The sequence below is a fragment of the Leucopleurus acutus genome (genome assembly GCF_964270905.1).
Source record: "Leucopleurus acutus genome assembly, chromosome: 1".
Taxonomy (NCBI): Eukaryota; Metazoa; Chordata; class Mammalia; order Artiodactyla; family Delphinidae; genus Leucopleurus; species Leucopleurus acutus.
The window spans coordinates 187092329-187119736 of NC_139142.1; the positions used below are offsets into that span (position 1 = coordinate 187092329).

A 27408-nucleotide genomic window follows, 5' to 3' on the forward strand; every position below is an offset into this window, starting at 1 on the left:
ATAAAGGGCACAAGGAGTCATAGAAAAGTTTTTAATATGACTTGGTTCACTCCCTCAGAGAACTTAAAACCTGGGGAGGCAAGTAGCAACCCAAAGAACTGAATATGGCCAGTATATATGAGACATGCAGGTGGAGAGCTAGGAGGAGTCCCAGAAAAGGAAAACCATGTCTAGTTGGAGAGATCAGAAAAATTGAATATATAAGGTAAAATTTGAAAACAGGTCAAGATTTTAAGGTAGTAGGAAGGACAAAATGATGGGAAATTCTTTAGTGGAGGGAACAGAATGAGAGAAAGCCCCCAACTACTACCACCACCGAGGTGAGGGAGCCTTCATGGAGGAGGGGCCTTGCAAGGCCATGGTATGGAAGACCTGGCACACTGGGCTGAAAGTACGTGCATAATTTGTAGGTGAGCAGGCACCGAATTTTTTTTTTTTTTTTTTTTTTTTTTTTTGCGGTACGCGGGCCTCTCACTGTCGTGGCCTCTCCCGTCGCGGAGCACAGGCTCCGGACGCGCAGGCTCAGCGGCCATGGCTCACGGGCCCAGCCGCTCCGCGGCATGTCGGATCTTCCCGGACCGGGGCACAAACCCGTGTCCCCTGCATCGGCAGGCGGACTCTCAACCACTGTGCCACCAGGGAAACCCTGCACCGAATTTTTGAGTAAAGAAATGGCATGATCTGAACTGCACAACTCAGGTGGAAAGTATCTGAGTAATTCATTCTTAAGGGTCAGCTGGTAACACGGACACAGCCTAATAGTATGAGAAACATGCCTCTCACGATGGTTACATTTTAGGCTGAATTTTGATTTATGCAGAATGGAGTTGTTTCGAAGAAAAACAGATTCTCCTTCCTGGCATGTCCTCAACAGAGATGTACAATTTTGAAAAGAGAATAACTGAAGTGTTGAACATTTTGTTATTAACCCACCAATCAATTAATCAGTGATGGGTACTCTCCTGCTCAGAAGCTCCTTGGGCTGCTATAGAAGATATAGAAAGATCTATGATGCCATTCATTGCCTTTGAGGAATTTCTAATCTGGTTCTGAACACAGGACTCCCAATCTTAAAACATGGAGAGAACGGCTTAATGCTAAACTCTGTGCTGCTTCCTGTATGGTAGTCATATTTCTGAGAAGGGAGGGTTCAGGATAAAGGATAGAGTCATTTGAGAAGTTTTCAGGAAGAGCCTTAAGCTGGGTTTGAAAGTCTGGGCAGAACTCACCTCTGTCAACAGGAGGATGAGGGGGCAGCAGGAACATTGTGAACAAAGGCAATGATGAGAATTCTCTCTATGGTATGTGGGAAGAAAATGGATTACTGTCAGTAATAGGAAATAAAATTAGATACCTAGGAGGAAGCCAAAATGAGGGTGTTGAAAAACCAGATCGAGACTTTTTATAGTGTCTCATAAATAATGGAGAGCCATGGAAATTTTTCAAAGATCTCTCTTTTTTTTATTGTGGTCAAATGTACATAACATAGTTTACCATTCTAACCATTTTTAAGGATACAACTTAGTTGCTTCAGTAATCACATTATTGTGTAACCATCACCACAATCCATCTTCAGAACTTTTCATTATCCCAAACTGAAACTCTACACCCATGAAACACTAACGCTCCACTCCCCTCCCCCCAGCTTCTGGAACCCACCATTCTACTTTATGTCCTTTTGAATTTGACTCTTCTAGGTACCTCATATCAGTGGAATCATGCAGTATTTGTCCTTTTGTGTCTGGCTTATTTTCCTTAGCAATGGAAGATTTTTGAACATAAGAGTGACATCACAAAAAAAAAATTATGAAAAGCGACGTGGGTGTTGCTGATTCAAAACTGGGGTTTGAGAGGGTAGTCAGGAGACCATTTGGCATGTAGCCATGGCATCAAGACGATGCCAAAAGAAATGAAGATCACAAGACTTTTTTTTTTTAACAAAAATATGACAGGATTTGGTAGCAGAACAGGAATGGAAAACGGAAAACAGAAAGACAAGATGACTAGGCAGGAGCTAGCTGATTGGTGGTGATTCCACCCATTAAAGTGCGGAGTTGGATAAAGGGATTTGGTGTCGAGGGGAAAGGACTGTTTCTGTTTGGACTTGGGACATCTGAGTTGACAGTGGGATCGTGCAAAGTTCTCGTGCAGTTTAGAAACGGGGGTGGGGAGGACACCTGGGGGGAGGATGGGCCCCTTCTTCAACGCTCAATCCAAAGGTTTCCCCCACCCCCGGGAGGGGGCCCTCCTACCTCTTCAGGCTGAGCCGAGCACTTTCTTTCTCTTCACCACCTCATCATCTTCTTTTTGCTTTTGTCTTGGCAACTTTCCTGCTGTTGGAATTACTGGTTTACACATCTCCAGCCCCGCATAAACTGAACCTCCATTGGGCAGGGCCTGTACTTGATCTAGAGATAACTTCCGGATACCAAAGGGACCGAACGTCAATACTTTGACCTTAAACTTAGAAGAACTCAAAAAGGGAAGAAATGAAAAAAAAAAAAATCCCAAGGAAAAAAAAAAAAAAAGGGAGGAAATGAATGTTCTTATCAAAGATTTTCTTTACCGGACTGTGAGTGTAGGGCAGGGAGTGTAGAAAGAGGAACGGGGAAGCTCTGGTTTAATGTCAGATGATCCAGACATTTGCAGATCTACATGAATGCGTACAGACCATGTTTTTATTCAATATGTTGGATTCTCTTTCTAAGCATGGAGACTTCTAGAAAATCATTTTACATCGCCTATTCCGTTCCCCTTTCTAGATTATCCTTGCTCTGGAATGTTGGGTATGGTGTCCGGACTTATTTCCGACTCCCAGATCACAGCATCCAACCAAGGGGACAGGAACTGGATGCCTGAAAATATCCGCCTGGTGACCAGCCGCTCGGGCTGGGCACTGCCGCCCGCCCCGCACCCGTACGTGAACGAGTGGCTTCAGGTGGACCTGGCGGAGGAGAAGATCGTGCGGGGCGTCATCATTCAGGGGGGCAAACACCGGGAGAACAAGGTGTTCATGAGGAAATTCAAGATCGGGTACAGCAACAACGGCTCGGACTGGAAGATGGTCATGGACGACAGCAAGCGCAAGGCCAAGGTGAGGCCCGGGCGGGGGCGGCGCCGGGAGGGGGCCCTGCCTCACGGCCTTGACTTGAATCAAGGACCCCGGCTTCTTCCTGTGGGAGCGCTGCTTCTCATTTCCTGAAAGCCGTGGGATCTGCGGGGGCGAGTGATGGAGACAGTAAGATTCTAGGGGAGACAGGAATTCCACGGCTGAGAATCGCGTCGCCGGTCACCTTTCTCTCCCGTAAGGAACAGCAGGTGGCTCAGGGGACCGGGAGGTCGTGAAGGTGGGTCCAGGGTGCCACTGCGGTAGGAATTCAGAATCTCTCTGCAGACTCTAATCTTTCCGTGAGCACCCGCCCCCAGGCCCCTTCTGTCACGCATCCCTTAAGTGTATTTTTAAATTAAAAAAAAAATTTTTTATTGAATGAAAGAGTCTTTAAATTCTGTAGTGCTTTACAATTTTCAAAAGTTTCATAATTGTGCTGAAATACACATAACAGAAAATTTGCCGTCTTAACCTTTTTAAGTGTACAGTTCAGTAGGGTTAAGTACATTCACGCTGGTGTGCAAGCCCACCTCCAGAACTTCCTCATCTTGCAAAACAAACTCCGCCCCCATTAAACAATATTTTCACCCCCTCTCCCCCAGCCCCTGACAACCACCATTCCACTCTCTGTTTCTATGCATTTGACTACTCCGGGAGCCTCATGTAAGTGGAATCAGACAATATTTAGCCTTATTTTACCTGGGATGATGTCCTCAAGGGTCATCCATGTCGTAACCTGGGTCCGAATTTCATTCCTTTTTAAAGCTGAATAATATTCTATCGTATGTACAGACCACATGTTGGGTATCTATCCATCCACTGACGGACACTTTCATTGCTTCTAACTCTTGGCCATCATGAATAATGCTTATGTCTATTTCTTATACATTGGAAACTTTCAAAAAGCAGTTGGCCCTTGAGGATCTAGTGAAAAAGAAATATTCCAACCTTCACCAGAACACGTGGCATGATTTTTTTTTTTTTAACGCAACAGGTATTCTTTAGTGATTATGTTTTTCTGAGGCTCTTGGTTAAATATATGTGCATTTCCTGAGCACAGAACACCAACTAGGAAAGGACACCCTGAGTATGCTGCATGGCCTAGAAACTGATTTCAGGTTCAAATAAGGAAGAGCCCCCAGAAGTTCAGTTCTGCATGCAGAACTATATGTGGGTTCTGTATTCAACTGATGATACTTCTCACGCCTAGCACAATTGGCCTTTCGGTCCCAGTCTTTCCGTCCCTGCTTTGCCAAGGACCTACTCCTTTTATGAAAAGATTTTAGCTCATTAGAGGGAATGGGAGTGTGGGAATATGGCTTCATACAGTCACTGGGGCCAAAGGCTTTGCAGACAATAAACAAAGCCGGGCCACGCAGCCAGCTCCCACTCGGCCCAGATGTGGAGGCTCTGCAGAGACTGTCCCTACGGCTGCACTCCGCACCAGTGGGCGGGCCACCAAGAGGGATGATGCTGTCGGAAATGTAAGAATTCCTCTCCCATCTCATCCCCAGTTAACGTGTGGTTTCTAAAACATTTCCAGTGTCGTGGTTTTTTTTTAATCTATGTGCAGCTACTCTCTTGCTTGTGTCCATTTCATTTTCCCCTTTTATGTCTACCCCTCTTGTTTTGGTAGAAGAAAAAGTAAAATAAACATCAGAAACTGGAGTTCCCCTAAGAGGCGATCTTTTCTGAGGAGTTGTGAGCCCTGTGGCTTTAGCACCAAGTGTGAATATGCTGCAGATCAACAACTTCCCGGAGCCACTGTCGCACGGCAGTGTGAGCTGTTGTGACACTTTCTTCAACATTCGGTTTCTAAGAGGGAAAGGAGACAAATTGCCATAGGCTCTGGATGGGATGCGTCTTATGCTTCCTGGCCTTTAGTATCCAATCCACTCGTCTGCGATCAAGTCTAAAGCTATCACTCCCTTTGTAGGACATCGCATATAGCATTCACAAGAAGCCGGCACACAGCTTTCAATTTTAACAAAAAACTCCATTCAAGATTGGTTGAATGTGTTAGACTTTTTCCTAAAACATTTCATCCATCATTATCATGTTCTTATGTATTTAAACCATAAAAGTTTCTAAATTGTTTACATGGCATCTGGTCTCTGATTCCTAACATGTCCTTCCCCTGGAATAAAATCTTCAAGATGAAAAAGGAAACTGGTTAAACCTTCCATTTAGGAGCAGTATTTATTTCTAAATTGCACAAAGATAGTTAAAACATACTATATTTTAACTTGCAAATGAAGATTACCTGCTTAGGATGCCAAGTACCTTTTACATACGGTAAAGGGAGCACACTGTTTTGTGTTCTAAAACAGCACTTTGATGGATTTAAAATCCTCTACGCCCTCACCTTACTTCCTACCCTTAAATAGTGCATGATGGACAAGGGACCCCAGAGTCTTTGAATCAACTAGACTTTTCAGGGGCAAATAGATCTAAATACTCCAAGCCCTCTTCTTCTAAAGCATGATTAGTGAAAGGACACAAAGACATTTTGTAAACAATCCTATGTTAGCAAACTTAGCCCAATTCCATACGGCCCTTCCTTGCTAATATTCTGCCCAGTTCATCACTGACAACGTTTATAATGTATTTACATTGTGCTAATTCTTTGCTCAAGGTAAAAGTAGGAGAAAAGCCTGGGACCCCGTAGATATAAGTGCTTTTCTCCTGAGAATGTTGGAGCTATGTTAAGGTACACAGAACTTGCATGTGTAGTAATACTATTTTTACTATAATTAGTATCTTACTGAGAACACTTCATTGGGCCTGACGTTATACGTCAGATTCTCCATTAATGGCAGCAACTGCAGTTCTATCAAGAATGCAGAGGCCCCCGGTAGTGAATTTACTCTTGGAAATGATAAAAGGAGACTTTAATTGAGAGAGGTGGGTCTGTATTAGCCCTGTACTTCTAGATTCCTGGAAGATTTTCTGAGTTGGAAAAGGTCAATTAATTTACTTCTAGAACTCAGAAAAAACCTCTAGTTATGTCACAACCTTCCCAATCTAGCTTCTCTTACTTGTGTCACCCATTTGGCCTAGATATTTCCACCACCGAATGATGGCATCTTTGGCTGGTTTGTGATGTTTTGACCCAGGTATTGGGCAGGGTTCCCACTCCTGTTGGATATGGCCACCCACTCAATATGATCTACCAGATTTGGAAGCCCAAATCACAATCCGTTTAAAGAAAAAGCAATGAAACTGAATGTGTGGCCATGGGAATAGACCTCAGTGTCCTAGACTTCAGTGTTGTCATCTATTAAAATGCGGAAATCAGACTAGATTGTTTCTAAGGGCAGTGTGGTGAAGGGCGCTAGATAAGACTGGTAGGTCTGAATCCCAAGGTCATGGGCAAATTACTTGACCTCTCTGTGCCTTGCCTGTAAAAGAAGGTCAATAATAGAACCTACCTCTTAGAGTTGTCTTGAGGATTAACTGAGTGAATACATTTTAAGCACATGGAACAATGCCTTGCACGAGTAAACATCACATGGTGCTTGATATATGAAAGGGTACTCCCAGTGGTAAGGCAGTTTGATTTTTCTAATCCCCTCCCCTCTTCCCATTCTGGACAGAGTTAGGAATGATGTTGGGAGAAGAGGATACAGAGAAGCTTATCCATTTCTTAAAAAAGAAAACAAACCTAGCCATTGCTCTATTTTCTTATGATTCCACTCAAGGATTTTGACCTTCCTGTCACCGTAAAAAGGAAAACAGAATAATCCAGTGGCAGCAGGGCAATAACGGCCGGGCTCCTGAACGTGTCACAGTGATGTCGAGTTAGGAATGCTCTTCACCAAGAGGTGCCAACTCACTGCAGTGCAACCAGGCATCAGAACATCGCTTAGCGGTCAGGACCCTGTCACTTTCCTGAGATGAGAAAGTCTTTTATCTACAAATGCCTCCAGCTGGTGGTACTGCTTAGGCCAACAGCAGTTCCAATGGATTGGAATAACCCAAGTTCTTGGTTACAGAGAGCTTGAAGTACGTGAAATTTACTATCTCCTCCTCCAGGAATGGAATTCCTCGCTCTTCTAGAGGACGGGGTTTTAGCAAAACCAGGACCCATTCATTTAAGAGAATGTGACAGGAGTCGTTATTGGAAATGGGGTGTCTGTTACAAGCTCTGAAAAATGGCAGGCTCCCTTCCTGAGTTTTCTTCCTCCACTGTTTCAAGGCAGTGGTAGAAGTGTCACTTCTCCCAGGCACATCAGTCATTTCAAAATGCGTCTCATTAAATCCTCAGCTTCTGGTCTAGCCTCAGTGTATCCTCCAGAGTTTCTAAGAAACGACATCTGTCACTTCTTAGAGAAGGTTTGATTGTTTTTTCCCTTCTCATTTAGGAAAGGAATGTCAGCCGTTTACGAAGTAGTAGAATGAGGCCCATTTCTCTGCCCTGCTAAGAGTCCTAAAGGAAGGACTTTTCTGCTGAAAGGGAGGTTTTGTTAATACCTGGTGTTCTTCATACTTCACAGTCTTTTGAAGGCAACAACAACTATGACACACCTGAGCTACGGACATTTCCACCCCTTTCCACGCGATTCATCAGGATCTACCCCGAGAGAGCCACTCACGGTGGACTAGGGCTACGGATGGAGCTGCTGGGCTGTGAGGTGGAAGGTAAGCACGATTTCCTGAGCCCCCCTGGTTCCCCAGATGTTTTATTTCCTTCATCATGCACTTATGCCCCTGACGGTGCTGCTGCAAATTGCCCCATTTCTCCTGGGCAATCCTGTGTCTCTTGTGCCTGCTGGTCCGTAAGGCTCATCACCTGACGCCCTGCACGACTTATTCAGCAAATACGCTACTGACCCTCATTTCTCCCTGTTTCAACAGGAAGACTTGTAGACAAGCAGCCTTCTCCTGTCCCTAAGTGCACACTGCATCATTCCCAGATCTTCCCCTAGTCCTTTGTCTACCCCCTTGGGATTAGTTTATCTTCTCATTTGACAATGTTTACTGAGTACAAGTTCTTCCCCAGACACAAAGGAGGCACCGGGAATACAAAGGTCTATAGGACGTGGACCTTACACTCAAGTAGTTCAGCATGGATGGAGGTGGTAGACCAACACACCAGCACTTGCTGCCCCTGGGCTTTGCCCCTAGAAACCGTGCCCATCCTTCAGGACTTGGCCCCGTGCCCTGTCTTCCATAACAGTGCCTTCACATCCTAATTTTTTGTAGGTTGTTTCCATAACGCTCCTCAGATTCTGTGGGGTTGTCTTCTTTGACTTTTTTTTTTAAATGATGTATTGTGAAATTCACATAACATAAAATCCTCCATTTTTTTAAAATTATTTTATTTTTATTTTATTTATTTATTTATTTTTTTGCGGTACAAGGGCCTCTCACTGTTGTGGCCTCTCCCACTGTGGAGCACAGGCTCCGGACGCGCAGGCTCAGCAGCCATGGCTCACAGGCCCAGCCGCTCCGCGGCATGTGGGATCCTCCTGGAACGGGGCACGAACCCACATCCCCTGCATCGGCAGGCAGACTCTCAACCACTGCGCCACCAGGGAAGCCCTTAATTATTTTATTTTATTTTGTTGTCGTTGTTGTATTTTGGCCGCACCTCGTGGCATGTAGGATGGTCCCTGACCAGGGATCAAACCCAGGCCCCCGCAGTGAAAGCTCCGAATCCTAACCACTAGGCCACCAGGGAATTCCCTAAAATCCACCACTTTAAAGTAAACAATTCAGTGGCATTTAGTACGTTGACAATTATTTATGCAACCAACACCTCTATCTAGTTCCAAAACGTTTCCATCGCTCCGAAGTGAAACCCCCTACCCATTAAGCAGTCCCCCTCCCTCTCCCTCCCTCAACCCCGGCGCCCACAGATTCCATGACCTTCTTAGTGTTGTTCAGAGGTCCGTGTCTGGTCCAAGTTGGCATCTGCAGTGTTGACTACCATCATACTACAGGAAGTACATACTAGCAGGAAGCAGCATTTGACAGGCTGAAACATCAAGACATTATCTTGGATGAATTTTTGTTGGTTTTTTTGTTTTGTTTTGTTTTGTTTTGGCTTGGTTTTGGGGTTTTTTTGGCCACGCTGCGAGGCTTTAGGGATCTTAGTTCCCCAACCAGGGATTGAATCTGCCGCACCCCCTGCAGTGGAAGCACAGAGCCCTAACCATTAAACCACCAGGGAAGTCCCCTGCATGAATTTCTTAGGCTGCTGCAGAGAAACAAAACTTTACATGAGATAATATATATAATGTACAGCGAGGTCTGTTTAAAGATAGACTTAGGTTATCATAGGAAGGTCATATCAAGGACAAATTCACTTCTCACACTGACTTCAGAACTGCACTCTCCTCTGCATTTTTTCACATAATGAATGAGATGAATGTTTGAAAAAATATGATGGTTGTGTAGTGTACTATTTAATGCTTTTGTGCGTTGGAATTCCCATCTGCCTTCAATTTGGGCATAAACGAGTAACCTTATACCAACTTTTTCATCCCCATAAAGGTCTTTCTCTAGGTTAGTGCAAAGAATGGCTATTGTTGGTACCCAGATGTTAATCCGTTGAGCATATGCTCAGAGTTGTTTGGAAGGATGCCTCTTAAATATCACCTTCTTGGGATTTCATAATTATTTGTGTTTTGAGCTACCCAAATATAATTACATTCCTGAGCACATTAAATATCATAAAACATTTCTTACACACTAAAGAATCTTAAGCTGTAAATCATCATCCTAGTGAATAATTCATAGCTGCTTTCCTATGTGTTTATTGAAAAGCAGGCCATTATCTCTGATTCTTTATTAGGTAGTTGTTTCCATATCTGTAGTTATGTCCCAGGACCTCTGAATCATCTAGTCACTGTCAACACAGACCAAGAATGACCACGTGCCAGGACTTTGGCAAAGATGCCAAGAAAAAGAAGGGATGGGCAGACTGAACCACCTGCAGACACATTCGTTCAGTGTGCTGAGCAATGTGGTTGCCTGGAAAAGGGCGTCTGCTGCTCCGATGCAGGACTTTAGCCCCGATTCTGGGAAGCAACATTGATTTAGAAGGTGGAATGAATGGATGGTTGAAAAGACTGAGCCTGGTGGCAGTTTGCCAGTGTCAACGCTGTGGTGAGGTAGCAATGGTGGTGAAGGGGGTTGCTGCAGATGTTTGCAGGCACTCACCGAGGTGGGGAAGTTGCCCTGAGCCACACGAGGAGCCAGCACCCAGGGAAAGTGTTGTCAAAGCTGTTTAACACAGTTGGTGAAAGGGAGTGTTTTTCTTCTCCCTTAAAACGATTAACAGGCCCTTATTAAATACTGACTTTGTACCTTGTGCTACAGGAGATACCCAAAGATAGAGAAAGAGGGTGATGTGCAGCCCAGCCACCTCGGAGTCTCCATCTTATTTGGGGCTAGCACTTATGTTTAAGAAACAGTTAGAGAACCACAGAAGATAAAAGATTTTCAAGTAGTAAAATTGGGACATCACTTTTTACTTTTTTCAATTTAATCCCCGTACTACCCTGGTCCACTTCCAGTGCAAAACTCCTCCTTTTTAAATACCATAAGGAATGTGGAAAAACCAGCAAGATGAATAGAGAGTTTGAAAGTGGCACGTTACCAAGAGCAAAGGCAGCTTAGCAAAGGCAAGCATCTGGATTGCCAAAGAGGATTCTATTGATTCAGTGTTAGCAATAAGCAGAACCCAGAATACGTGTGTATGCATTTTACAGAGTCTAGTTTGTACCCCTAAACGGTGTGAACATTACCTGTACGTGGCGATTTCCTAATTATTATTGGTGTGTGTTTGGGGCAGTTAAGGAAGTTGAAACTAGCTATGTTTCTACATTTATTATAACTCTGCTCAGGCCTTTAGCACAATAACAGGGTCAAATTTTTATTGAGAAAGCAGCAGTTACCAGCACATTCCAATTGGCCAGAAGCTGTTAGAGAACAGGCCCCCACTCCCAGCATCTTGTCTGGTTTTCAGACATCAAGAGAACTGTCCATTATCTCAAGTCATGTAAAGTGAAATGTAATGCCGAAAACTGTAAGATATTAAACAGATTGCAAAAATGAGTAACAGGCTGGAAAAGAAAAATAGATGGAACTAAATTTAAAGAACTTCAAAAGCAGTCTTTGATTAATGTTGGCTACTTTTCAACTACAAACTCAAAGCTATGGGAATACCTGCCAGCAGTGGAATGTAGTCCTCTGGGAGTTAAGGTAAAATGACCCCAGGGAACTCCCAGACACCTGCCTGGGCTCACAATCTGAGAAGCTTACTTAGAGGGAAATGGAGTTGCTCTTTAAAAAAATAAAGAAGTAAAGAACAATATTGTACTAAAAATGAATGCTGAGACTCCCTTTTGGGGAAAATTTTACAAGATAAACTTAGTAAATACCAAGAATATAAAAGAATTCTTGACAAGTGAGTCCTCTAGCACCTTGAAAATGAAAGGAAAAACAGTTCAAGCCAAATCTCTATCATCAAAGTTCCCAACTTCAGGGTCATGAATAAATAACCAGTGAGAATACAAGAACTTTTCAGAAAAAGGATGTGTATGTAGATAACAATGTATAAAATGCTAAGGCAGCCAATTCTACGAAGGAGATATGGATCAAATACCAAAACAAAGCAGTCCCCAATGCATTCTGCAAACTCTGAGTATGTTTCGCTCCTGAAAGAGAGGCAAACCACGCTCCCAGTCTTCTAACCACAGATTAGAGTTTTCTGCAAAAGCATTAGCAGGATCAACAGCCGGGGGCTGGAGAATACATTTCAGAGGTGTGAGAAAATAATCTTTGGATCTTGTTTCAGCACCTACAGCTGGACCGACCACTCCCAATGGGAACCTGGTGGATGAATGTGATGACGACCAGGCCAACTGCCACAGCGGAACAGGTGATGACTTCCAGCTCACAGGTGCAGAAACCATCTTCATCCCATTGCTGTACCATCTCAGTTCATGTTGTAGTCGAGACCCGCTAATTAACGTCTGTTTGTGTTTGCGGAAATCCTCACGGCGGCAGGCGGGAGGGAGCCTTGCCAAAACACGTGCATCTTCATTTCCTCATGTTGTCGTGTAAACAAATTGTCCTTCACAGCCACAGCCATTCGAGCGATAATGTTAGCCATTTTCAGAGCCAAAGGCTAGGATTGTCTTCATTGGATAAGAATTCCTCCATGGCTAAATGGAACATAAACTGATTCTCATCTTTGACCTCCACCCCCTTCCGAGATGACATGTGCACCACCCGTACATAACCACACGCTGGAGAACGTTTCTTTTCAGTTTCTAACCGGGATCAAATTTTTTGAGTGGATCCTTTAACCAACTAATTAATGAAATCAAGCTTATATTTGAAAGGCAGCTTTGAAGCTAGGATTTTGCGAATCATGTTACATTAGAATTTACAAGGGCAGAATTTGTTGTTATTTGACATCACCACTAGCAGATAGATCAGGGATGGTGTGTGCCACGTGCCTCACCAACTTATTTAGAGGATTACTCCATGATATTCTAAAACTCTAAAAGCTAGAAAGTGACCTTCTCTTCTACTTGGACTGGCAGAGGAAACATTAAGCAAGTGGGGAAATGGGAGGCCACCATTTGGAAACTGGCCAAAGCACTAGAATTATCACCCTATTGCTGCCAAAGGTACCATGGGGCCTTTACTGCTACCCAGATCAAAACACAGTTTCTTACAGCATCTGACTCTCATTTTACATTAAACACGAGCCCGTGGATGCAGGTCTGTATTTTTACCCAAAAGGGATTCAGGAGAGCCCACGTAATTCATTTTCATGGGCGAAACTGAAGGCGTTACCATGTAACTTCACAATAGTGCCACGTTATTAGCTAACGCATTAATGTAAAATGTGGAAGGAAATGTCCCAGATTTCCAATTACTTCAAAAGCTCTCTTCTGAAGGAGGAAGACTGCTCTGCACCCTGAGATGGAATAAGGGGTAAAATCTAGCTCAGAAGTTTAGTACCATGAACTGAGTTTACATTTAAATCCTACCTCCTAAGGTTCTCTGCCTCCAAATTTCCAGGATAATTGCTTACAGTCGAATGGCCAATAAATGTCACGTGGCTATGGGCTTTTGAAAACAAATCTTGTATATAAGTAGTTGCAAGCCACAAAAATTACTCTAATTAATGCAGAGGGCTTTTCTTTGTAAGATGTCAAGCTCCAGCTAAAAAGCTTATACGGCTGATGTTAAAACAGAGTACCAGTCTGGTGAAACAGGTCCTGCAGAACCTTCCCAAGGTCGCCTGTGAACACTCTGCAAACCTCAGGCTTTTTGCAAACCCGGTCACACGTCCCATCCGTAGTGAAAATCCTCATATAAAGGAACGTCTGCCGTCATCAGAGACTCCCCTGTTCAATTACCCTCTTGAGGAGAGGTTCTTTCCTTTATAAACCCTAAAGTGGTCAGTTAATATTGATTAGAGACAAAGCCTCAGATTTATTCCTTGTGTCAGAACAACCAACCTTCTCATTTGTGCATCGGCTCATGACTGAATCAATTGAAACCTAAGCCTTTGAATGAAATAGGGTGAGTCTGTTAGCCTGGAGCAAATTGTGTATGGCCCCGAGTTGCAAACCACAGAAAATGGGTCATTTTGACTGGAAACACTGACAGTCCTTTATAAGTACAAGGCGATAGTTTATCTACAGCATTTAAAATCATTTATTGGGTAGATAGAAAAAAATCCATTCTAGTTTTTTGGTTTTTTTTTTTTTTACATATTACCCTGGCGAAAAAAGTCGTTTTCTCAGGCCAGCACGTTTGTTTCAATAATTTGATCTATACGTGCATATATTAAGAACTTGCGGGGGTGCTGCGAAGGCTCACTCTGTTGCCCCAACAAGAAGAGGTGATCTAAGAAGACATCCTCATGCTTTGTATTCATTTACTGCATGACGGCCCATTTGTCCTTTTTTAAAAGCTTATTTTGCTCTATGAAGCTCTGTGTTAGTCTTTTCTGAAGAAGGGCGGGCTGACATTTGCCGGCGTTTGCAAGCAGCCCAGCCTGCCCCTACCTAACCCACTATCTTTTCACAGGTGAGCATCTCACCTCCTGGGCTCACACACAAGTCTGTACCCTCCTTGCTCTTTCTGTCACAGCTGCAAACTTTGAACGTTCAGTGTCCAAAACCAAATGAAAAGTATTCTCCCTTTCACCCTGATGGTTGGCAGCATGGAAATTGGGATCAATGCTCTCTTAAGGTTCGGTTCCTTAACAGAGATGATGTCACTTTAATGTCTTCTCCTGGGGGGGGGGGGGCCTATTTGAATATAGGGGGAAATAAGTATTTAGCAAAATGCTCATTACCTATAAAGAACACTGAATTCCAGGTGAACTGTACCAAATGCATGGAAATGAGGAGAGGTTTTGCTCTCCCTTGCTTCCTTGTCAGGGTGAAAATTTACCCTTGAAGTTACACATTTGCAAATGCCTTTGATGTCATTAGATAATACAGTTGGCTTCAAAGGCACCAGGAGGCCAAATTTCACATTGGATCTGTGTGTCCCCAACAGCGGAATTTGGCTCCCAACCTCTAACACAACTGACAGTGCATATCTGTTTTTAAAAGTGAAGTTTCACCTTGAGTCTTTCTCCTTTAAGACCACTGGGAACGGAATGCTAATGCGTCTGGCCTCCCTCCAATTCTGCCATTATAGATTCACCTTCTTAACCCATAATATATGTAATGGCTTCTCCTAGCGCCTGCCTCATTGAGGCCGTGCACACGTGAGACCACTTATCCAGCATATTTACTGGGCCAGCAGGGGTACCACGACTTGGTGCTACAGTGGACTAGCTCAGAAATCTTCAGGCCATTTCAAGAGCTCAGTTTTACGGCTCTCTGATTCATGATCCGGGTGATTTCTCACCCATGGGAGCTGCAGGATAGGACTAGGCCTCGGCCAGAATAGAGATGACTACAGTCTCTATTGAATGACACTACTGGGAGGTGTACAATGGCACCTCAGAGCCACCTCCAAACTTTCCACGATGGGCATGAGCCCCCCATGCCCTTACCCTGAGTCTACCCAGGACTTTATCTCTCGGGAAAGCAAATAGATGCTCTCGACCATGATCTGCAAGGCAGGCACACATATGGAGAAATGGCTTTCGAAAGCACCAAAGTAATAAACAGCAAACCAGTTTTTCAAGAAGCGTTCAGGTGATGCTTGTGGTTGGGCAACTTGAAGAACGGGACTTTAAAACAGAAGTCTCATGACGAAGGGCGGAAAATGGCTGAGCTAAGATACCCAAGCTAAGAGGGTAAATCTAAGTTTCCACTGGTCCCCAGACCACGAATTCCAAGTCGACCCGGGCTGACTGAAGTTGATGGCATTCAGGGTGTTGTTTGTGCAGCCTTCCAGCTCCTCGGGACTGTGAAGAAATGTGTCCCTCCGCCCCTTCCCCTTTTCCTGCAGCTTCTCCGAACTGCATACTGGGCGGAATTATTTGTCCTTGGGAAAAACAAACAACCGCAGCCGCAAAAGAAAGGAGGAATTACTGCCATCTGCTTTAAAACTTCAGTTTTTAAAATAGATTGTGGGGACCAGCCTTGCAACTCCCCCCAAGACACACATCTGAAACCTTGGGAAACTATTTGAAGCTTAGAGGTCTAGGTCAAGTTTAATACTTAAGTCACTAAGGACCTTGGGCGGCCTTTGCTTTTCACTCTTGCAATTGTGAGCGTCGTCGATTAGTCTGGGAGTCAGGGAATGCCCTTGGAAGGAAGTCTGGAACTCTCCATACTGCCTAGATGCTGTATGAATAAATGTATTGTGGTGAACAAAATTTAAGACATTTGCTATAGCTGGAATTAAAGGAAGAATTATCTGAGGGAACTGCTAGCCTCTAACAGATGTATGTAAGCATACAGCATTCTCTACTAAATATTACCTACAATGCTGCCTTTTTCTCATCTCATATGTTACTGTTTCTGTGTTTCAGGTGGTACCACTGTGCTGACCACAGAAAAGCCAACCGTGATAGACAGCACTATACAATCAGGTATCAAATACCAAAGAGAAAATGTGGTAGATTTCACATATGCCTGTTCTTTCCCACAAAATAGCACATCGCTACGGTTCTCAGTTTCCGTTTCCCTCAAAGTCCTAGCAGAGATGCCACCAGCATCTGGTCCCCAAGCATGAGCCATAAACACTGCTTTCCTTTCATCCACATGTATATGCAGCAGGGAGCAACATTTCCTTCCCCATCAGTCATTGCCAAATGGTGACAATCCCCGCTCTCAGCGGAAGGAACCGAGGAACATACTTTGTTTAAACGCAGCACATCTAGGACACGGACTGTGTTTGCAAACTCAGGAGAAGGAAGTCTCCCAGGCAGCAGCCTGACTATTTATTTTCATCGCCACTCAGCAAATCGGAGACAGGCGAAGTTTGTCAGTTTTGTCTGCCACAGAGTTGGCAGGTTTACAGCCGCATTTCCAGTGGGTGCGCCGCGAGATGGGGTGCAGGAAACCAGGGCTAGCAGTGCGCCCGGAGAGGAGCGCCCTCGGGAAGGGCACCTCTGCATCCTTTTATTAATAGAGGCCCTGTGATGACTTTTAGAGTCTCTGGTTTGCTGTTGATCAGGGCCCAGCCACAGGGATAAGGTGGTCTCCCCCTCACTCTCTTTTGTATTCTGTTAGTATTTTTTGAAAATCTTCCCCACAGACACACACCAGGGGAAACTGTCCGTCTAAGCAATCAGAAGTTTTACATACTTTAAAGTTAATCATTAGAGTGAGGTGAACAGGTCAGCTCACCAGCTTCTCCCATTTCCTCTACTGAAGCCCGCAGCCTTGGCCTCCACGGTCACTTCTTAATGGGGCATGTGGTGTGCATCACTGTTTCCTCAACAGCAGACCCTCCGCAGCCAGCAGAAAACAGAAAGGACTGCTCTGATTAGCATGCTTCCTTAAAGGGTGCTGTCACTCTTGACCCAATTAACCAGCAAAACAAACTTCCCTTTAGCTGATCTTAACCCCAGGTTTCCCCATGGTGGGCTCAGGGTGACAGACTCCCTGCTACCACTCAGCTCAGACACCCCCAAATACCGAAGATGAAACTGAAGAATAGTGTTCAGCTAAATTCCAACAGCCAGCTGGGAGTCCCATCCACACCTTTTCAGGTTATAAAACGTAGCCTTGGGGGATTGGCTGGCTGCCCCTGCCTCCTGGATGGGGCTCTTGCTCTCCTCCCATCTTCCCTGATAGGAAATTCCTGGTTTCCCACTCAGCCCCATCAGGGCGGTTTTTATGGGGTAACTTCCTTGCAGGTTCTTTATGACCCTCTGTCACAGGGAAGAGGGGTGAGGTGAACAAGTGACGTTCTAATAATGTAACAAACATTTTAACTGTCTCTCTAGTTTTTCCTCTTGCCAGAGAGTTAATTACAATCACTAGGAAGTTGCCAGCTAGCTTGTTAGATCTCATCTCTTTTCCTGCCTGTCCAAAGAACTAGGGGTCATCAAAAAACCAAACATGAACAGCAGCCTTGGAGAAAAGGGAAAGGTACATCAGATCCCAAAATGGGCTGACTCTCCCTCAGTGCTGGAAGTCTTTGTTATCAGACCAGGGATGGCTCTGTGAACTTTTGATTTGTGCATGAACTCAAGGCCTTTGTCTTGATAGCTTCACAGAGGAGATCCAGAGCAGACAGTCATCTCATAGGGTCTCCTGTGGTCAGAGGGCAGAGGTACAAATCGTGAACCAGTAAGACCCCTTGCTACCACCACCTGAACAAGTTCACGTCAAACTGTTACCGAGTTCAAGCTCATACTGCTCACCCCACGGCAGGTCAATAAATCGAGAGACGAAGTATTGGGACAAGGAATAGCAACTTGATTCAGAAAGCCAGCAGGCCGAGAAGATGGTGGACTAGTGTCCCAAAGAACCATCTTACCCGAGTTAGGATTCAAGCTTCTTTTAGACTAAAAGGGGAGGGGATGTGGCTAGTTGTTGTAAACTTCTTAGTGCTGGAATCCTTTGTTCTTGCAGCTGTTCGTGGACGTGTGGTCACAATGTTCCTATAAACCTCCAACAAGACAATTGTTATTTTATATTCTGCAACTTTTTATTTCTATATGAATGGAAAAGTGTAATACCTTTAAAGGTCAGCCTTGAGAATGGGCTTTCCTGTATATTTCAGGCTATAGGCAACATTCTTTTACAAAAGTGCAGAGCCAACAAGACTAAGCACCTGCAAGAGAGCACAGGGTTAGAGCTAAAGGAATAGATCCAATATGCAGTCAGGTTTGTTCTTCTTTTTTTTTTTTATAGTATGGTTGTGTTCTTTTTTTTTTAATGTATTTATTTGTTTGTTTGTTTCTTTATTTTTGGCTGTGTTGGGTCTTCGTTGTTGCGCACAGGCTTTCTCTAGTTGCGGTGAGCGGGGGCTTCACTTCATTGCAGTGTGCAGGCTTCTCATTGCGGTGGCTTCTGTTGCAGAGCACAGGATCTAGGCACTCGGGCTTCAGTAGTTTTGCCACGTGGGCTCAGTAGTTGTGGCTCGCAGGCCCAGTAGTTGTGGCGCACAGGCTTAGTTGCTCCACGGCATGTGGGATCTTCCCAGACCAGGGCTCGAACCCATGTCCCCTGCATTGGCAGGCGGATCCTTAACCACTGCGCCACCAGGGAAGTCCCCAAGGTTTGTTCTTTTCTGTTACAGGACCACAGGGCTTATTGATGGGGTTGTCTGTTCTACAGTCAGCGCAGAGTCCTTTACAACTTGCCTTGGTTTCCTGTTTTTCCATTGTCTGAGTCATGAATCTGGCTCTCTAGATCTTCGTTTATGGATAGTGAACTGTCTGAGCTTCTTTGAGGAGTTCCGTTCATTGTCACCTCCTGGCTAAGCCAATGCTCAGAGATCAGGTCTAACTGTGGTGTTCACCCCATGGTCAGATGAACCCACTGATACCTGGATCCCCACTGTCCTGCAGGCACCTTGACAAGCAGCAGCAAGTCAGACCCTAAACTTGCATCATCATCTGATTTTGCTGAAGCCACTAGAGATTCAAGCAGAGTCTGAAGTCTTCATGTTGAGGATTCTTCTCAATAAAATACATTCATTGGGCATATAATATTCATATACTGTCTGGGTTGTAATCGGATGCATAAAAGCCTGTTTAAATGCTCTGCCAGGAACTGATGAGAAACCCTGCATTTTAAATCCAGCTCCCCCTGGTGAAGCCTCTTACCCTCCAGGGATCCCCAAACATCTACTAGAGCAGTTCAGAGTATGTTCATGACCCCTGGTTGCGTTGACCCAGGCACCTCCACTTATTTCCACTGCAAGACCAGCCTATGAGTAAGCGAGCTTGCATACCCAATAGAAGTTTTGAAGACCAGATTTAAAAATTAAATCCTTGTACGTATATGGTGCTAACGACAATCTAACTCTGGGCAAACTGGGTTCACCAGGCGCAGCTGGTGCTGGCTCACAGGGGCTATAAATTTAAGTGCAGAATATTGTTTCCTGCTATTTTGAAGAGTCAAGGAGGGATTTAGCCAGATTATTCCCAATGAATTTAATGAGAATTGTGCAGCCACAGGGCCTGGGTAATATTTTGAAGATTGAAAGGTCACACGTACTTAGTCCTATATACACATTTCATTCGTCCATTTGCTTTTTTTCCTCTTTCTTTCTCTGCCCTTTTCTCCTCTGCTCCTGTCCTTCTCTCTTCCTCTTTCTTTCTCTCTCTTTTTTTTTTTTTTTCCTTTCTGGAAATGTTTTTGTGTGTTGCGTGTGTTTAATAGCCTTTCTAGCCAGGCTTGAATCTTCAACATCGAACTGTTCTGACTCCATACCCATCCCCCACAAAAGGTACTGATTAAAAAAAAAAACATTTATTTTAATTTAATAAGATTGCCATAAATTATATGATCGGGACAAGCAGATAAAAGAGTAGTTAGAGCAGATCGCCATGTTAAATTCGTAGATTGGGAAGAACAGTGGAAGATAAAGGCTGACTTCCATTCACTGGAGCAGAAGTGCCTGAATTACTCCTTCAGGCAAAGCCATCCTCTGTCCTGGCCATGACAAAAATACCCGAGTTTTTCTTATATTTTATGACATCACCAGAATAGTAATAGCCAAATTACGGATAGTATGGTTTTCTGTAAATTATACAATAAATTTAATGTATTTACAAGGCAAATATAACCAGAAATGTGTATGCTGTAATGGCTTACTGCCCTTCTCTTTGTGCGTGTCTTATAAATAACATTTAAGTAGAGACCCCCAGAACCACACACATATTAACATTTTCCCATATTAACATTTTCTAACACGAGATTACACAACAGTACCTTTCGGGGCTGTGGGCGTTGACATCCAAGGTTGTTCAACCATTCTGTCACTGTTCAGCTGACCACTACTTCTGCAAAATTCAATCTTGCTGTACAGAAGCGGGGCAGATTTTGGAGAGGGGCTCTCATGCTTTAAGAAGCCCTATTTCATGGTTATGATGGACTAGGCATGAAATCTCTCTCTCCAATGACACTACCGCTGTGAAATACAGCCCTTTGCCCGAACTGAAAGCGCTCACGTTATACACATCACGTGACTTACTAGGTTTACTTTCCCAGCTCTCCCTGTGAATCCTTTGGCAGGTCACACTGTCATCGGATGGGAGAATCCATCCTGCTCAGTTTTGACAATGCGTGTGGTGCCTTCCTTCCAAATTTCACATTAGCATTTGAAAAGAGTTCCTTGGAAACTGAAAATGCAAAGTAACTCATTCTTATCTGTTCAATAAACCTTTCCATTACAGTCCCTCCTGCCATTGTTGAAGTGGGGGAGGGGCAAGGGAGCCCAGACTCGGAGAAGAAAGCAAGATATTTGTGTTAAATGCTTAGACCAAGTTAAAGAAAAGATCCAAATGAGATAGGCTCTCAGCCTGACCCTAACACAGCATATAATACCATACTTCCCTTATTGTACAGAGAAGTTGTTTTGAGGCTTTATTTTTTAGATCAGTTGGCTAGCTGCCCTAGGCACCTTCCTCCTCGTCTCAATACTGCCATCTTGTGGACACCTGAACTCAGTGAGAAGCAATAACCCTCATTAGAGAAACCAGCCCCTATTGTGTGCTTAATTTTATTGTATATTCGGGGGATGAGTGGACTGGCAGAAGCCAAGAGAATTTTATCTTTAGGATTATTTTTTATTGTTAGCTCAAGTTTACCCCCCCAAAATTCCAAGCATCAAAGACTTCATTTTCCCCATTCTTAAAAAGTTAACCAATTTCCCAAAAAAAAGGATTGAGTAAAAAAATAAAGCTATGGAGGTTTAAAAAACCCCATAGCCAAAGAGCACCTTGGAGAACACACACATCATTCCTGAGACTCCCTTCATACTTTCCTTTTAGATTCCAAAGGAAGCATTTTGAACGTTACAAAATATACAAGTGGGTACCTATTCCAGCATGCTTTGTCTTTACTTGACTTTACATTGAGGTTTTAAGTGGGGCAAACAATTTATAGGCAAATCTGAAAATTCACTAAAACAGCAGAGGCTTCCAGTTAAAATACCTGACCTGATATAAAGCACAGAAGTAAAAAATAATCTTATGCAATGCTTCAGAGATCTGCCGGTAAAAACCTGAAGCATAAGCTGGTGTGGTGAGAATACAAATAACCTCCAGGGTGAGATATTCAGCCAAGTCACGTTGCTAGACTTTTGAGGTTCATGGGTCAATCTCTAATTAAGATTCTTTTCATTGGTGGATATCAATTTATATGACTCATCCTCAAGAGCAGAGTATCTTTCATATTAAGTGTTGCGGAAATAGGGAGAACGCTAACATAATATACATGTAATATACATGCTTTGGAAAGTAACCTTCCTGGAAATTTTATGTAGCAATTTGACAGGCAGTCCATAATCTTTTTGAGCTGGATTTAAAAAAAAAGTTATTTTTAAATGTTACTAAATATGATGTTGTAAACATTTGGACTTCTCCATGCATCTTTTGAGTTTCGTGGTAATCCTGGATTTTGTGGCTTTCCTGGAATTTTCAAACAGACATGAAGTTATGCAAATCATGCTTTCCATGAACGAATTAAGGACCTCTCTGACCTAAATGATTAAATGTGTCTTTCTCTGCTTGTCTCTGTTTTTTTCCTTTCCACCCACTGAAGAGTTTCCAACATATGGTTTTAACTGTGAGTTTGGCTGGGGTTCTCATAAGACGTTCTGTCACTGGGAGCATGACAATCACGTGCAGCTCAGATGGAGTGTGCTGACCAGCAAGACGGGACCGATTCAGGATCACACAGGTAACGGAGGGTTCACTGTGGCCTCATTTCTTTGAATTAGAGAAAGTGTTACTGCGGAGGGTTGATGGGTCTCTGAGTTTAGGGAGTTTAGAAAATACTACAGAGCATTCACTTTTGCTTTTCTTTTCTGGAATTAACATCATGTCCTTCCCTAGTAGAGAGTCCCTTAGGCCACTTTGTAGAGAATACTGATTAAATGTGGCAACTCATTGACCCCTCTGAAAAAATAGCAAACTTGGCAAACCAGTGTGTGTGAATTAATACCTGTTTTCTACTTTTTCTGAACATTTTTCATGGGAAATTTCAAATGTATTCAAAAGTAGAAAAGAAATAGCAAAATGAACCCTCTCTGTACATAACCCAACTTCAACCACCGTCAGATCCTACGAGTCTTATTTTATCTCTAGCATCCTGACTCTGGATTGGCTGGAAGCAAGTCCAAACACCACCATAGATGGTGTCATCTCAGTTATTTCGCAGCTGCAGAAACCATAAGTGAGCTTAACGCTTACTCTCTTGACCCATGAAGTGGAAATGGATTGGGGTAAGGGTAGAAATCTTGTTCTTTTGAGGAAGATTGTAAATGTAGCCCATTCCCTCCGAGCAGATAGAAACCTCGCCACACCTCAACCCACCTCACCTCCTGTCTTACTTTCCTTCTAAGATTAATTAGGGTTGGGGTACATAGGGAGCCGTCAGCCACTTTCCTCCTAGTCATTTTATCACCCAACTTGAAATATGGAATAAAGAACCATCCGTGTCCTGCAGAAAAATGCACATGCACACACGCACACGCACGCACACACACACACACACACACACACACACACACAAACACCCAACCCACGAACTTCTGCCCTAATCAGTGATACCGACAGGACTGCTTCCTCAAGTCATGTTTCCCAAAAGAGACCCCAGAGGGGCATTTGCTGATGCTGAGAAATCTCATTAAGCCGAGTCTCCCCATGCCTGTGCTTGGGGTGAGTGGGCCAGTGGGCCGATGGACAGGCACAGGGTACTTCATGCCTTTCCCACTTTGTTGTTCACTTTTTCCCCTGTGAATACAACCATTAAGTAGGTTGAATAGGCCTCCTTCCATCACAGCTACTTCCTTTCCTAATAAGAATGACAAGGAAATTGGATAAAATTGGACTCCTTCAATTCTGAGACACTTTCAATTGAATCTTAAGACAAGCAGTTTTAGAAAACTTAAAATACTTTGACTGTAAATGGCACTGTACATAGAAATGGCATCAAATTAACCAAATGCAATTAGCTGAAATGAAGGCAGTAATGGTGGAAAAATTGATGCAAAGTGAAGCAAAATGGCTCAGTAGGATCTGACATTCAAAGGAGGTTAAAAGCTATGTTAGCCAGAGAGAAAAGCTAAAAGGCTTGCAGAAGTACAGTGCTAATTGAGAAAACGGAGAGAGAGTTCCCGACCCAGAGCTGTGATAAAATCCCTGAAAGGAGAAACATCAGCACTTTATGTGTTGGAGTGTCAGAAAAGGCGGGCTTGTCTTAGATTAGCGGCTGAGAAGTGCGATTCCTTCAGAAGGATTGGTCTCTTTTATCCTCCCAGACGCCCCAATTTACTTGGCAGTGGTGCCACGTCTGCCCAAACCAGGAGGAACCCCCGCAGCCCTAGACACACAATCATTTGGCAAGAGAGATGGGTGAGCCTGACATCTGAAAGGCAGGAACTTGTTAACATGAAAAAGTCTGAATGAAAAGAGCCCCCCCCCCCACAGGACACACGCACACAGCCTGCCACAGATCACGTGCGGCACTTTGCAAATCTAACGTGGAGATTTCGGAAAATGAACACTATCTAGGTACAATAGCCTGCGGCCCAATTTTGGATTTACCAAAGGAATCCCACATGCTTTTCTGCATTTGACCTCTAACAATGAAGCTACGTTCCTCCTTTCAGAGGATTTCCGAAACCCGCATCTTCCTCTGCTTCATTGCACATATGCTATCGAGCCGCCCACATACATGGCAGATGCAGTGAGGGGCGCTGGAGATTCAGGTGTAAGGGAGGGAACCCAACCCTGGAGGTGCTCACAGTCTGGTTCTGGGTGGGAAACGGCTCCAGCGCAGTGGGATGAGGGTGTCCAATGGCCGGGGGAGCAACAGTGGCAGGAGACAGCACAGGAGGGGGCAGAGAAGCGGCCTGACTCGGGGACCATCTAAGCTAAGCTTCCTCAACGTCATTCTTCTCCATAAGATCGGGGACGGGGGCGGGGGGTGGGGGGTGGGCAGCAGCAAGATGGGGGCGTGTCTTGCCAGCCCGTCTTGGTGGGCTGAGTGAAGGGGCACCATAGACAGGTGAGCTCACAGACAGGCGAGCATCATTTGGTAAATCAGCGGGAGGAAACAGACCCCAGGGGTGACTTGAGTCTGCGTGGTCCAGAGCATCACACGTGACTGCCGGGGCCGTGGTTTTTTTTTTTTTTTTTTTTTTGCGGTACGCGGGCCTCTCACTGTTGTGGCCTCTCCCGTTGCGGAGCACAGGCTCCGGACGCGCAGGCTCAGCGGCCATGGCTCACGGGCCCAGCCGCTCCGCGGCATGTGGGATCTTCCCGGACCGGGGCACGAACCCGTGTCCCCTGCATCGGCAGGCGGACTCTCAACCACTGCGCCACCAGGGAAGCCCGGGGCCATGGTTTTTATTTCCACCCTCCTTTCATTTTCCCCGCCCACCGGTTGTATTAAGCGTGCTTGAGAGCCATCTCAGACAAGCAGCCAGGTGAGGAAGGAAAGCGCCTGAGGACACATCCACTTCACCTGGACGCTGCTGACTCAGGATGCGCCCACGTACACGCAGGGAAAGAGTATCTCCCAAGCACGCCAGCCTCTGGGGCAGCACACCGAACATCCCGCTGCCCGCTGAGGCTCAGCATCAGATGCATATTTTCAGCAGGTGCGGCGTTATAGTAGCATTGCTATTTGCAGAGCAAACAGTGAAACGCGAGTTGTGTGTTCAGACCAGGTGGTGGCAGAAGGCAGTGCTCCCACAGGGGGTCATTAACAGTAGAGCCAGGAGTTAGTCCTCCAAGCTCGGCAAGCATCTCGGTTGCCAAAATGGCAGGTTCTAATAAGCCTCAGAAATGCAGCCTCACCTCTCCTGGAACCAGAAGCCCACATCAAACAGAAGCAGGGCTCACAGCTGAGTTTCAGGCTCTCAGGTGTATTTAAGGAATTTATAAGCCATTAAAACGAACTAGGGGAAAAGCATCGAAGTTTGGCGGAAAAAAAAAAGATTGCCAGATTATTTGGACAAACTGCAGCTCTATTATCAAACAGTTACAGTGACCAAAGCATCATCAACCAGAAGTCTACCTGTTCCAATGGTAAATAGATAAGAACACATCTAAATGTTTCCATTTAGTGTCTGTGTTCACGTGTGTGCTGCTGAAGCAATCTTAAAGTTGCATGAAAATAGGTCTTCCTGTACATCCGATCTGCTTGCAATGGTGCAGAGACCAACACAAGTCATAGCCCGTGTCCGTGTGACAGTGCGTTCCAGATACGTGGTATCAGACGAGCGCTGTTTACAGCCTCTGTCACAAACGTGCTTTCACAGAAGCTGAGAGCAGAGCCTCCAGTGTCAATGAGGTTTCCATCTATTGCCCACTTTCCCTTCTCCTGCACAATTGGGTTCTGGTGCTCAGCCCAGGAGAGAAGGTTTGAGTAGCAGAACTTGACAGAAAAGAGACAAAGGTTCATCCATTGGCCACTCTCTTTAACACAGCTTTTTGTCACAGCAGGAGATGGCAACTTCATCTACTCCCAAGCTGATGAAAACCAGAAAGGCAAAGTGGCTCGCCTGGTGAGCCCTGTGGTTTATTCCCAGAACTCTGCCCACTGCATGACCTTCTGGTATCACATGTCTGGTTCACACGTGGGCACGCTGAGGGTCAAACTGCACTACCAGAAGCCAGAGGAATATGACCAGTTGGTCTGGATGGCCATCGGACACCAAGGGGACCACTGGAAAGAGGGGCGTGTCCTGCTGCACAAATCTCTGAAACTTTACCAGGTGGGCCCTTCTCTAGGATGGGGCGGATAGCTGTTTTGGGGTCTCTGGGGTAGTATTTGAAAGTTATGCAAATGAGATGCAGAAAAAATTCCAAATTTTATTTCAGGTGTTTCGTGAACCTGAGATACTGCTGCAATGCAATGATGATAATCTCAGTAGCATATTTCACAGTCTCCTAGATTACAGACGTAGGACCGACTGCTGAGAAAGAAGGGAAAATGCTACTCAATAATTATTTGGGGCTATCACAATGAACATTCCTTTAATTTGCTGCTTTTTTCCAGTTTTAAATTCTGTATCATACAAAGATACAGTGAGAAGTTTTATGCCATCCCCAAGCAGTTAATATGGATTGAAGAGCAAATCGTGTGATCATTCGAAACCTCATGAATTTCATTTACGTTCTGTGACTTGAGCTGAACAAGCGTTTGTAAGCACTGTTATCTGGGACCCAACATTTAACTACTGTGAAAACGATCTCATTTTCTTAGGTGATTTTCGAGGGTGAAATCGGAAAAGGCAACCTTGGCGGGATTGCAGTGGATGACATCAGTATCAATAACCACATCCCTCAAGAGGACTGCACTAGTAAGTATGGGTTGCTGTAGAAACCAAAGCATTGCTTGCTCAGGGCACGTGTCTTTCCACTGAATGGTCTTTGTCGTGTTCATTTGGACCTCGAATTTTAATGTGGGCTATAAGCACATCCTATAGAACGCATGGTCTGGTGCAACAGGGCATAAGGCCAGGTCAGTCTACCTTTAGCTGCCCCATTATCTAACCTGGTTCCCTTAGAATGTCTGGTTGGTACCCACAAAACTACACAAATAATATGCAGTCCAAAGATCATAGCAAAGAAGAAACTCACGGTTTCCAGGCTGTGTACGCCATGCCTAAACATTGTGATGAGAAGCGGAAAACTCAGACAGCTGGATAATTCCAAATATCTG

General features: G+C 44.5%; 1 protein-coding gene across 4 annotated transcripts in view; it reads left to right on the top strand.

Moving 5' to 3' along the window:
• Positions 1–27408, top strand: part of NRP1 (neuropilin 1) — a 138048-nt gene that overhangs the window by 103931 nt on the left and 6709 nt on the right. The window contains exons 9-15 of one of the 4 annotated variants that reach the window (XM_082847578.1): positions 2763–3094; positions 7606–7750; positions 11916–12020; positions 16080–16139; positions 22276–22413; positions 26184–26458; positions 26950–27046. In XM_082847578.1, coding sequence (XP_082703704.1) covers positions 2763–3094; positions 7606–7750; positions 11916–12020; positions 16080–16139; positions 22276–22413; positions 26184–26458; positions 26950–27046 — 1152 coding nt within the window. The remainder of the gene's footprint in view (positions 1–2762; positions 3095–7605; positions 7751–11915; positions 12021–16079; positions 16140–22275; positions 22414–26183; positions 26459–26949; positions 27047–27408) is intronic. The other 3 variants (XM_082847580.1, XM_082847581.1, XM_082847579.1) reach the window with 3 other exon arrangements.